The sequence below is a fragment of the Aplidium turbinatum genome, chromosome 8 (assembly GCF_918807975.1).
Source record: "Aplidium turbinatum chromosome 8, kaAplTurb1.1, whole genome shotgun sequence".
NCBI lineage: Eukaryota > Metazoa > Chordata > Ascidiacea > Aplousobranchia > Polyclinidae > Aplidium > Aplidium turbinatum.
The window spans coordinates 8,050,683-8,063,403 of NC_137479.1; the positions used below are offsets into that span (position 1 = coordinate 8,050,683).

General features: G+C 36.4%; 2 protein-coding genes across 3 annotated transcripts; one reads left to right on the forward strand and one right to left on the reverse strand.

The window, feature by feature from the left end:
- The first annotated feature begins 1,505 nt into the window (after positions 1-1,505).
- LOC145775759 (uncharacterized) lies at positions 1,506-4,598 on the forward strand. Of its 2 annotated transcripts, XM_082587122.1 has the most exons (4): positions 1,506-2,164; positions 2,641-2,759; positions 3,081-3,242; positions 3,392-4,598. In XM_082587122.1, the coding sequence occupies exons 3-4, from the start codon at positions 3,098-3,100 to the stop codon at positions 3,598-3,600; spliced, it is 354 nt and encodes a 117-aa protein (XP_082443248.1). In that variant the 5' UTR covers positions 1,506-2,164; positions 2,641-2,759; positions 3,081-3,097; the 3' UTR covers positions 3,601-4,598. The 2 variants fall into 2 exon arrangements, with proteins under 2 accessions (XP_082443248.1, XP_082443249.1); XM_082587123.1 differs by lacking the exon at positions 1,506-2,164 and having other exon boundaries at positions 2,382-2,759.
- A 2,380-nt stretch (positions 4,599-6,978) lies between these two features.
- On the reverse strand, positions 6,979-12,721 carry LOC145776350 (alkaline phosphatase-like). Its single transcript, XM_082587746.1, has 10 exons — positions 12,619-12,721; positions 12,265-12,386; positions 11,728-11,902; positions 10,597-10,772; positions 10,265-10,469; positions 9,363-9,515; positions 9,014-9,193; positions 8,685-8,834; positions 8,206-8,350; positions 6,979-7,901 (listed from the first exon to the last, which is right to left on the reverse strand). Exons 1-10 carry the CDS (start codon positions 12,650-12,652, stop codon positions 7,592-7,594), a joined length of 1,650 nt encoding a protein of 549 aa, XP_082443872.1. The 5' UTR covers positions 12,653-12,721; the 3' UTR covers positions 6,979-7,591.

The window sequence follows — 12,721 nt, forward strand, 5'->3', positions numbered from 1 at the left end:
TTTCACTCTGTGTGGAGCTACATGTACTTGAGAGGTTAACTGTTATTTTTTTATTCACTTGTTGATTTATTCATATCAGTTTGTATCCTCTGGGGATCCTTCTCTTGTATCATGGGCCAATCCTATAGATGTTTGCTGGTACACCCCTTCATTTTCTTTGAATTTTAATACTTATATGTGCCGCTAGAATCTAATTTCTTGTATTTTAGATCCATCTCAGATGATTGTTTTGTCCTAGCTCAGTTGCAAATTCTTGTCTTTTTTTCTAGTTTTTATTTTTAACAGTTTCCTGCCATTTCTTAACACAAATTCTTTTAAAAAAATCACACTTTCTAATAGGCTGTAAAACTAAGTTTCGCTGAGGTCCAAAGTTAAAACTTAAATCCAGGCTCATTGTCTCACAACAATCACTCAAGTTTCAAATCATCATCTCAACCAACGCTTCAAGTTCAAGACAACTTTCACTTTACTACGCTGAAGAGATCGGAAGATCGAAACACTGGCCTTTGTCCGTAGTTACTTTTCGTAATGTCTTTTTAGACATTCTTTTTGAGTCAATAATACTTTTAAAGAAATAAAAAAGAGTCAAAAGGCATATAAATTTCACTCTGTGTGGAGCTACATGTACTTGAGAGGTTAACTGTTATTTTTTTATTCACTTGTTGATTTATTCATATCAGTTTGTATCCTCTGGGGATCCTTCTCTTGTATCATGGGCCAATCCTATAGATGTTTGCTGGTACACCCCTTCATTTTCTTTAAATTTTTGACTGAACTGGTCTTTTGTGGCCTTCAGGTTTGAAGGTGTACCTTTCGTTTAGGCTGTTTTTTGAGTTTTGGAACAAAAGTGTTATCGAAACAAACCTGTCATCTCAAAAAATGTCGAAAATACATTAAAATGTGTTAAAAAAAAGTATCAAAATTTTTTTATTCATTGTCGGCTGTGTGGTGAGGTCGTGCATGATAGTGTGGATGAGCGCCAACTGCAGTTTTTGTTTTTGAAATGCAGCTAAACTTTGTCTTTGTTATGTCTGATGATGACGTTTTAATGCGTCGAAAAAGTTTAATAATGTAAACGCTTGCCAATCTACTTTTATGTGAGAGCTTCAAAACAAGTAGGCTATGTTAGATCCGATAGTGTTACGTGACTTTCCATTTTGCTTTGGAATTTGCACTATAGCTCATGTACGCACGATTGTGCTGATTTTAAAGCCTTAAAGTGCAACTGCACGATGACTTTGACCGCACTTTATCTGAAAGAGCATGTTTCAATCTATAAATACCAACCTCGCCCTTACTTTTTAAGGCTATAATTATCTCAATAAAAATTATCAAAACTATGGTTTTCCACGCGCTTGTATTTTTGGCCACGTTCCGCCTGCATTGCGCAACACGCAGATTATGACGTCAGTTGGAGTCAGTCAGATCGAAGCGACAACTGGTTTTACAAGTCTTTTACTAGTTTTAGTTTAGCTAGTTGTGTTTGTCCTAGACCTAGAGGAAGGAAGTTTTTTTTCGCTGCTTCGATCTTGTTGCACGTGCTTTTTATGTGAAGACAGGTAGTATAGGCTCTTTGCAATCTCGAGTTTGAAAAAAATAAGCCAGGTCTGTTGACTTATCCATTGAAATTGTTGGTGAAGGGACAGACCAAAGCTGTCATAGGCCATGCAAGGTAAGGTACGGTACATCTTAACCAATGTTATGTGACATTCTTGTAAGCTTCAAGTCTTTAGTTCAAATATATAAAACTTTTAAAACAAAACATTTCTCTTGCAACTTCGTTTCTTAGATTATTGTAGTTCTGAGCCAAACATTTAAAATGGTGAAAATTTGCTCTATCTATCACACAAAATTTGTTTCTGGTGCAAAGGTGACATTTTTTGCCTTCCCTAACGATTAACGTTTGCGAATTAACTGGTGCAAGTTTGCTCATCAAGTCCGCAAATGGAATGGACCCTTCCCTACCAGTGTTATCTGCTCAAATCACTTTCTTGAGCAGGATTTTGAAAATTATTTTGAAGTTAATATGGGATTTTGCAAACGTTACATTCTGAAGAAATCTGCTGTTCCCACCATAAAATGTACTTCTGCTACCGGTACGTCTGATGCTACTGCATCTAAGCTGGATAGAGATCATCGAATGCAAAAGCGGACAATAGTGAAGGTTTGTAGTTACACAATAGAAGCTATAGGCTGCATATCCTATGCAATGTTTTTAGGCCTACTTGTTTTAAATTTTATGAACATACAATGTGCCATCTGCTCAAAACGATTAAGTAGTTATGTAATACCGGTACCACTGTTATAGTCTAATTACAACAGATCACAACCTTGCAAAACAGCAAGGTTGCAAAACTTACTGTGTTGCTTACGGTACTTACTTTGACATAACACCTTTTATCTCTCAATTGGGATTAACAACTTTTGGCTCAGAATATGTGGCTTAGCAATTTTTTATACAAATTTGATGTCCAGATTGTTTTCTTTCCTAACTTTTACAGAATGTAGCTAGTGGGATTCATAATCTGATCATAATTCAATGTTGCCCAAACTACAATTGTGCTACCCAGGTCTTCATATGTGTTCAGGAGGTGTGTGAGACATACAGTAATCTGATATTAATTGTCAATTTTTTGTAAGCCATGAATGATGAAATGGGTGCGGGTTCGACCAAGAAAAGTAAAACCACTGCATCTCAACAAGCTGTGCCGACTGCTGCTGAAGATTCCATTGACGTTGCTATGCATGATGAGATGACAGTATGTAGCCTTGCATTGTTGTATTGATGAACCAACATAATTAATATAGGCTACAGGTTCAATCTAATGTGCTGCTTGTATTCAGTTACGGGTGATGTCCTCCTCTTTTATCTCTGGTGGTGGCCGAGGGGTTTATCGCTCTATCATATTTTATTTTTTTTTTGTAAATTACCCAGTAGTCAAAATCACCGCATAATGCTGTTGCATTAATCTCTTATGTACAATTCAAGTGCATCTAATACTGGCATGGTACCAATTTCAAAACGTTATAATCTTCAATGGTTGTTAATAAAGCAAAGCGTACTTTACAATACATATTAGGTATTGGAGGTTGCGGAATGCGGATGTTGACAAACAAATGGTTAGCTGCGAGTTTTCAAGTGAGTCATTTGGATGTTTCCACCCGGTGTGAAACAGCATCTTTCCAATCCAAGGCTTGTCAGGTTTCATTAAAACAGGAGCAGACTACAAAGCGATCTGTTGGTGAGTCACCTATCAATAAGTGCTTATCTGCTATCTTTTTTTTAAAGTTTGATTGATTCTGCAGTCAATGTTAAAATGTTTCTTTTTGCTTATTTACAACTACTCATAACAGTCTATTGTGCCACTACTACAGCATTAGTTCTCAACAGGTACCCAAACGTGGTTTGGACGAAATACCGTGGGCACGAACACTGAAACAATGGTGCTTTCCAGTCTGGTTAAGCCAGTTGCATCTTCTACCCCACTTAAAAATAGAGATGCATCTGCTCATTCTTCATTTTTCTATCTGTCATCTGAATATGAACTATCCGAGAAGTCGTGGGACACAACAATTGAAGGGCAGCAATATTTGAAATAAAATAGTCAAAAAGATTGGTGAAGTATTGTAGAGTTACCTTAGTAGTGTAACAATTGCATGTTATAACCGGCATATCTAGTATGTTCTTAAAACATATCCATTTGCATATGGGTGGAACCAGTATATGAAGTATATTCCTTCATTGCCTTGTAGGCTATTAGGTTTACATTTCTATTGACATCTCTTTTTCTTATGAGTGCGTTCACTTGAGCTTGTTTACTGTTCATTGTTCAACAGCCTTTCAAGAGCTGGTTGCGTAATTGTTCCATTCATTATTAAACGACTTGCTGTTACATTTCCCAGGCAATTCAGGCTGGTCGCCTATAGGCAGGTGCTGGAGTGGCTGTTAGATGGAGAAGTTCTGGGCAAGTCCAACAGAGTCGTGCTGCCATCCTGCATTGTGTCATTTATCCGCAGAAAGTATCCCAGTGACGATGGAGACTATGCTGGGTTCCAAAGACCAGTGTTAACATTTTAGTCTTGGTTTAACCTGGTTTATTGCAACCGTTTCGTTTATTTTTATTTTTCGATTTGGTGTTTTTTGGTTTGGTTTGTTTTCGATTTGTGTGTCGTAATGTGATTTGTCATCAGTATTGTATGTTGGTTTATCCTTTTACTTTATTTCTGCTTCAATTTGGCTTATTCTAGTCTTTTTTTAGCTTCATCTAGATTATTTTTATAGAACAGAGATGTCAACACCGCCGAAGACAGTCCCAATGAATGCTAAAGCGTTATCGCATGATAGTCGACTGTACTATGTCCTGCAATACCGTACAATACAACATATTTTCGATATAACCAAGTTTGGCTGTTGTAATCTACGAAACTAGCCTTCGGCGATGGGCTTCGCAAACCACTCCTGGCACACAAGCATGAACAACTAAATTTGTATAATGCTGGCTGAAAGATGCGTCTTCACTATGGATGCCTTATAAATTTGCGCATTCAGTAGCAACCAAGCCTATCTCGGCTAGTTTGGTCTCGACTCCAACTGACGTCATATCGCTAGGTGGCGTTGACGAGTTTGCTACTTCCAGGTAGCGTGAGAGAGAAGCGCTAGAGAGCGTGAGAAAAGGGTCGGTTTCTCGACTGTGGGCCTCAATTGTAAGGAAGTGAGTTATTCAACAGGTTCCAGATGTCTTGGCAATGGATTCTAGCCTATGTTAATTCAATCGTGCAGTTGCACTTTAAATATTCTATTGGGGTAAAAGTCGGGAATAACAAATTACCGTTGTTTTATGTTCAAATGGGCAACAGAGACAAAATAAATTATTGCATTTTAAGCGTGGATAGGTTTTAAAGAGTATCTTACATCAGCAATGTGATACTTTGCAATCTGCTGTTGTTGATAGATCTAGAGCAATACTTCCACCACTAGATTTTAAAGTAAGTTTTATTAAATAGTTTGTGAAAGCTCTCAACCAACAGGTGCTATTCGGTTCATCCCGCATCGCCAGTGCTGCTTGGAACACATTCGAGAAAAGTTTCATAATTTTAGTGCCTAAAAAATTTAAAAAAAAGTTTTTTTATTGGACCTCAAGTCAGAAAAATCATTTGGCAAGTCGAATTTTTAGTCATTATTACTAATGTGGAAAGAAACGCATTGCTAGCTATCTTTTACAGAAGTCGTATCAAAGTTTCTTTAGAATACAAAAGATCGATGGTGATTATCGAAATTCTTGTTGGTTCGTTTTCACAGACTTAGTGGTTTTAACGTTGTTTTTGATAAAGATTTTGCATGACAGCAACTTTTTCACAGCCTACTTCCAGTCAAGATTTCATGATCTAAAACAGTAAATAAAACTTTTAAGGTTTCGTAATGTTTCTAAACCATTAGCCCAGTTCTAGGCGATGATCCAAATAGTTCTGATTCCAGAAACTAAATAAAGTTGGTGACGTTTACGGCAGTAAGCTATTACAGCATCGCAGGTTTATAATTGCATTCATACAATATCAAAAAGTTAAGTTGAACAACAAACCAAGTAATATAAAGGCTAATAAACAACAATTTAAAGAGTTTATTTTCCCATTTTATTGCCACATTATTGCGTTGCACTATTGTACGGTCAATTTACATAACAAATCGATAAAATTAATTCACAAAGTAAACATTTTCTGATTTCATTCGAAAGTTTTTATGATCATCTGTGAGTACATACTGCAGACTAACTAAACTATTAACCATGTGTTTACAGCAAAGGCATGTTTAGACAAATCCATAACATCGTTTTTGAAAGAGCCACAACCTTTTAAGTTTTCCCTTTCTGTGAAGCGAACAAAGCTGCTACTGTGGACAACTTCTATTGTATATTTATTTCGACTATCTGACTGTCAGTAGATTGCGTAATTTGTGTGTCAGTTAATTATACTACATGCACAATTGCAGTGTCACAAATTCAAGCAGGTCAAACGTCAAAGGTCAAAAAACACATCCTCTGATTTTTTCTTTGCTGAAAAAAACTTTTCAATATTCTAAATGAGTAGTGCGGCGTGAACCCAACATGTTGCTTGGGAAGCAGTGGGTCGACTGCATTGGAACAACAGATCAGTCCACCGAGAATCTCAAAAAGAATATTGATGTGGACCAGTGTTTCCCAGCCTTTTTCGAGCCGTTACCCAAATAAACGTAGCAATTATGGCGTATTATTCTCAATATTTAACTTGGTAAATGAACTCTATCATTATGCTCATATTTACTGTAAATCGTTTCATTCATTAATTTTTAAAACAATCCCGACAAGAAAAAATATCGTTTTTCACTATGGCGGTTGTGATTGCATCTGTGAGGCCAATGCTGTAATCTTTGGCTCAGTAATACTCAGTGCAATACGAGCATCGCTATTATCATCATATTTTTAGCGTTTTTGAAAGGTGCCCAAAGAATTACATATTTTTCCCCGGGGGTGATTTACCCCCAGATTGGGAACCACTGAAGGCCCATCACCAAGATAGAGCGAACGCTATTGGCATCCCATAATGGTTTATATTGTTTAGAGATCCGGACGGTCAAGGATATTCTTCATACTTTTGGAATAAAATTTTTACAAATAAAAAAGTAAATAGATTAATAATAATAAAATTAATAATAATTAATAATAAAATTAAAAATAAAATAAACAGTTTAATAATAATAATTAATAATTATTGATAATTTTTTATTAATATTAATAATTCATTAATAATTAATAATAAAATAAAAAATAAAATAAACCATGGACTTCTAAATAGTATCTGGACTGGAATCTCAGTGGACAACAGTAAGCCAAACAGTTGGTACAACAGTTGGCCAACAGTGGGCCAACAGCCAAGTAACTAACCCTGTTGGCCCACTGTTGGCCAACTGTTGTACCAACTGTTTGGCCTACTTTTGTCCACTGAGTTTCCAGTCCAGATACTATTTAGAAGTCCATGAATAAACATTTTAACAGTGTCTCAAGCATCGTGACAAAAAACATTGCATAACCTACATCCTACTGCGAATCCTACAGCAGGGCTTTCCAAACTGTGGTCCACAGACCACTGATGGTCCACGACGACTACATAGGTGGTCTGTGACAACACAAAACATTAAAATAAAAAAAATGTAGCATATGCATTGTACTGTAGGCTACGTGCACTATAAAATGTATTTGCCGATTTGAAGACAAAATACGAGTCCAGGTTCACATTGGAGTCTGACTTAAATGCAATACGAGACAAATCTCACAGCGTGGTAAATATGAGCCTTCTGATTTATAGTAATTTAAAGGGTAAGTGAAGGGTTTGGATAAAATTTCAAAATAAAACAAAAAACACCAGAAGTCTTAAAGTATCTTATTGTATCCTAAAATCAAAGCTAAAGTTGAAATCTGTTGAAATTAACAGCCCCTGCTTGTGGTTTGATTCGTGGACTCTAAGTTTAAGCTACTTCATAGCCAAATGGCCACATGATGTTATTCTATAGAAAATTAAACATAAATCGTGACGTCGTTTTTTGCATTTATTTAACACCTCATAAAGATGATTTTTTATATGTATATTCGTTTTCATAATTTGTCATGTTCATTGAATGGTGATTGGGTTTCTTGCAAAGACATACAACAAAACACATGGCCAGCGAAAACACAAATAATACGATGAGCAAAGCAAACTGAACATTGAGTGCAACTGCAGCCTCTGTAGGTGACAAGCCCATTCCTAGGAAATTAGCAGCTGTGCTTATAACCATTGGGTCAGTGGTTGTAGTTGGTGGTGTAGATGTAGGATTGGTATTGCTTCCTCCTCTGCAGTGTCTTGTATCTTCTCCAATACAAGAAGCATATCTGTAGAAGTTAGATGCAGTATAAAGAAAAGCTTGAATAGGTACAAAACGTGTCACAGAATGGTTAATGTCTTAATACATATTTTAGCATGAAAACTATTCTAAAACTGTAAAAGCAAAAATTTTAGTTTGCTCTCGAATAGCCATAAATTCTACAAAAAAAATCACAAATATTCTTGACACAAGTAAACAGCAAATAGCCAATGTGCATTGTCAAGCGTATCGTAAAGTTAACAACCCAATAATACTCCACTAAAGAGCTATGACGTCATATTTTCGTAAGTACTGTTCCTTATGACTACAACCTCATAACATAAGCGATATAACTCTGCTGATGAACTCCGTGAATAAGATGAGCCATCGGTCCTCTTGCCATGATGGAAACATCGTCTCCTCCGTGTGTTTCTGATCTCAGCGGTACGGCTGATTGTTGTTTGTAGTCTTTGTTTTCTATGGAAGTTGCAGAGTGTTTAAAAAATTGTGCCCTAATCTAAAATGATACTAGGTAATTGCCATGTAGAACGGAAAAGAAGGATCACTGTAGATATTTCATGAAAGTATACTTCTAAGTAAATTATTGTGTATTTACAAAAAAGGTGTGCTAAGTAACACATAAAAGTACAAGTTTACCAGAATTTTAACAACTTTTTGCTTTGCAGGGACTATTACTATAATAAAATGACGCGCTACAGAAGTAAATACACCCTGCCAATCATTCAGACAAATAAAGTTAGTTAGATGAGAAGGGATTTATTTCAAAAAAAGCTTATTCTCTCAAAATAACCTGTTGAAACTCCAGTTAAATTTTGTCGAGTATGGGGGTCTTGTGGATTAACTCCAAGCCCTTGGTAACCTTCTCCATTTCCGTACAGCAAACTAGTGTACGGTTTGTTGTCCAAACCAAGTGAAAAGTCTCCATCAGACTTTACAAGACCTATTTAAAAATAATAATTTGACGCTGCATACCAGCTCAGCTGAAAGTATGAACAATCCATGCACAATGTTTACCCTGTACGATTAACTTATAAGTTACGTGGAATTAAATCACAAGCTAATAAATTTTATTTGGTTTTATTCGTTTACTGTTCAAGAAAAAACTTCTACTCAAATCACCGAAAATTGGGTTCCCTCTATCTGCGTAGCCTCCGAAGGTAAACATGTGGCTATGATCCGCTGTTACAATAACAAGAGTATCAGTGTCCGAAGTCAACTCAACAGCTTTTTCTACAGCGTTGTCGAAAGCAACAAAGTCATGAAGAGCTTTAAAAGAGTTTGTTCCATGATGTCCGTGATCTGAAAGTTAACGTCAGTACCTCAATCATCAAACAAATTTATGATAATACAAAGAGCCAACAACATTTTAAATGTGCAACTATTTTGTCACAAACTTAAGTCAAATAAGTTACTGTGGTCAAATTACGTTTCATGCCACAAAATGTAAACTTTATATATCGTAGCCTACCTATGCGTCCTCCTTCAATCAACAGAAAATATCCTTTTGAATTTTTCTGAAGCATTCTGATTGCCTTTTCCGTCATTTCCGCCAATGAAGGCTCTCCTGCTTTATCGTCTCCTCTATTCACTTCATATTGCATATCCGATGGTTCAAATAAGCCTGATAACATGTAGCTACTGAGTAAAGAATAAATTTTATAGGAGAAACTTAAATTTAAGACTACAGCCATACTATGCATTCCACGGTAGCTTATTCGGAGCATGCAAGAGATGTAAGAAAACATGCAAAATAAAACTTCACATCCACTAAACAAAAATACTTCCAAAATTCTTAAAGTTTTATAACATAGGAAACTTAGCACATGACTAGGCAACTGTGTTCCACAGCGAACTCGCAGCATCAGGCTAAAACAGATCGTCAATATCTACAGGGGTGGGCAACCTTTTAACACAAAAGCCAGTTAAGGAAATGTAATGCTTACAGGAGGGCCGCACATCAAATAAACACTAATTCATATTTGCAGCAATGGAGTTTATCTTATTGAAATTTTGTACAAGAATGTCATCCTCCTGCAGTTAATTCAATTCAAGCTGGATTTCTACAGGTGCAAAACTTATTTAACAGGTACAGGGGAGTGAAAAGACGGTCATATCACTTCTTAAGCTTCGAAATTGTGTAAATCGAGATGAAAATAGCCTTAATTTAGATAGCCTTATTTGGGAAAAAATAGCTGGAAGAAGATGAAGGGCCGCACAAAAAATGGAAAAGGGCCGCACGTTGCCCAACCCTGATCTGCATTGTGAAGTAAGCAACAATCATGCTACTAAAAGCGAAACTCAATCTATTGCATAGAAAACTTAATCTAAACTACAACATCCAATTTACTGATGTAACTAGAATCATCTCACCTAAAAGCCGATCTGTGGTTACGGGATCAACTTTGTCAAAGTCAGCTTGGTTCCAGACGTAAGAAGCCTTCAAACCATTCTGTGACTGGTTGTCTAGCCACTTGTCAATTAGATTTTGACCGTCCTCACGGTTGTTAGAAGTTAGATATTCAGGGTCATTTGTTGAAGTCGGCTGAAAATATTTCCTACCTCCGCCCAGAGCAACCTAGAAATATTCATATTTGAGTTTTTCTTTCAATACAGCAGCAGAATTAATGTTTTGAAAAACTTTTGGTAAACAGACTCTACTGTATTTTGATCTTTTTCAAAGACAGACAATGAACAATTCTTACTGTAATCTTGTCAGAGTTGTCATAGAATTGTTGAGCAATGTCCTTGCATCCGTTAGTCTTTGCCTCATCTGTAAGGTCGTCATCTCCATACCAGCTTCTATACGCTGTGTGAGCATAAGCCCCTGCTGGGGTGGCATGGTTGATACGGGTGGTTGTGACGATTCCAGTTGATTTACCTGTCGACAATAGTCTTCGTTAAAAGTGTTGATCAAATGAAACATAGCCAGCTTTTGCAAAATTGTTCATTCAAAGCCAACTTTTTTCCATGTGCTTTCGTAAGACTTGCACGCTTGCAGCAATTTGCCATGGCTTTATTGGAACTCAAGTGAACCACTGCTAATCTAACCATACAAAAACATTAGCAGTAGGCTGAGGTATTACAATCCAGTATTGTAGAAACTGGGGGACACTGACTTACTACTTCCTCACCGTTTAGGAAAATTAAATTCCACTGATAAATAAATTTGGCTTTGGCTTATTGTAAAATAAAATTAAGTTTAAATTGATTCACATATTATTTCCTTATCATTTTACAGCAATGCTTCTTTTAATGAATGCTGCAACCGGGATTATACTTTGTATATTGCACGCGATACCAGTGTAACTGCATTTGTTGTTGGTTAAACTTATTTTAAAAAACTAAAAATTATTAGAAGACTTATCATCTGTCTACAGTTAATTTCTTCTTTTATTCAAAGAAGATTCAAAGCAGTAGCATAATGAAGCCTTTATATATCATGTATCCTAACAGTTTTTGACGCCACAAATTGACAACTATAACACGCAGCATCTATAAACTATAGTTCTATACACTGCTTGATAGACCTGAATATCCAACGGCAGGCAAAACCTTTAGAAGCATCTACAATAGCCTACTTATTGATGCACAATCCATCAAATCAATTAATACACCAGTGCTACAGTCAGTGGTAGGATTCAATCTAGTTTGCAACCTGTTTGTTGTGGTTAAAATTACCCACATCTGGAAGCTCTGCTAAGGGTGATTATATTTGGCCCACTCCGAAAAGTTGGACGGCCAGGAACTGGTTCTGAAAACTTTTTTTTAATTTAAGAAGGGTTCGCGAAAACCGGTGCAAACCGGCTGAATCCCACCACTGGTTGAAGCCATACCAGACTCGTATGCGTCCACAAGAATCGAATTGACTTCGTTGCCTTTTTGTGACGAACAATTGTACTGCCTTGCAGCGCCTGTCAAGCCTATTGTGTTGTCATTTGCTTTAACACCGCACAAATAAGCAGTGGCCGTGGCTGCTGAGTCTGCTACTTGCTTGTCCACGCCGTACGTCTGAAAACGAACAACGTCACGGGTTGAATATTTTATTTCAAGACGTAGATGAATTCGATCATAAAACACCAATGCGAGTAAATCAAAAGATTAAAAAATTCCATCAACAATCTCAACAAAGTAAATGCAAGCATCAAATTAAAGTGGCGAATCTCTATTTAAAAACCTTTACGTTCTTGTCTGGTAGGCTGTATGTCAAACTTTTGTTTTCTAATGTAGTAGCCTATAGATTGTGTGCAAAATTTTAGATATAAAAAATTAAACTTGTTTTAAAGTAGTATGTAATGATAATATAGTGTGTTAAAGAATTTGCAGCAAAACAATTTACTGTGCTTCAAACAAATCGATCGCTTGTAGCCTACCTTCGACAACCCAACATGAGGAAACTCATCCATGGCAAGAACCGTCTCTTCTCCACTATTCCCCTGCATCTGACCTTTTAGAATCCTTCCTGCTGTTATAGTGGGAATGCTCATGCCATCTCCTAACAGGGACAATAAATCATTTTAGACATTCACAATACAATTGTTTTAATTGAAGGAGTTGTTCATATTTGGCAGATCATATTTGGCCGGATATCTTATTGGTATTTCATTATTGAAAGCCAAGTTCTTAGTTGTAACAACTTATCTTCCAATTTTTAAATTAGTATTAAAAATTAGTAAAAATTAAAAATATTAGAAAAAATTAGTATTTTGGAACAACATTTTTCTTACCAAGAAGGATAATTACGTTCTTTGCCACACCCATGTTATGACTTTGCAACTGAAGAGCGAGATCTAATTCTTCTTTCCCTAGATTCAGCCAATACTCCGCAGT

Bases quoted from the DNA above. Each gene is read 5' to 3' on its own strand.
- LOC145775759 (XM_082587122.1), top strand. From the start codon at position 3,098: ATGCGGATGTTGACAAACAAATGGTTAGCTGCGAGTTTTCAAGTGAGT. The intron at 3,243-3,391 runs GTGAGTCACCTA...AGTTCTCAACAG, and splicing joins GACTACAAAGCGATCTGTTG to GTACCCAAACGTGGTTTGGA.
- LOC145776350 (XM_082587746.1), bottom strand. From the start codon at position 12,652: ATGGGTGTGGCAAAGAACGTAATTATCCTTCTTG. The intron at 10,470-10,596 runs GTAAGAATTGTT...GAATATTTCTAG, and splicing joins ACAACTCTGACAAGATTACA to GTTGCTCTGGGCGGAGGTAG. The intron at 9,194-9,362 runs GTAGGCTACGAT...GTTAACTTTCAG, and splicing joins GATTGAAGGAGGACGCATAG to ATCACGGACATCATGGAACA.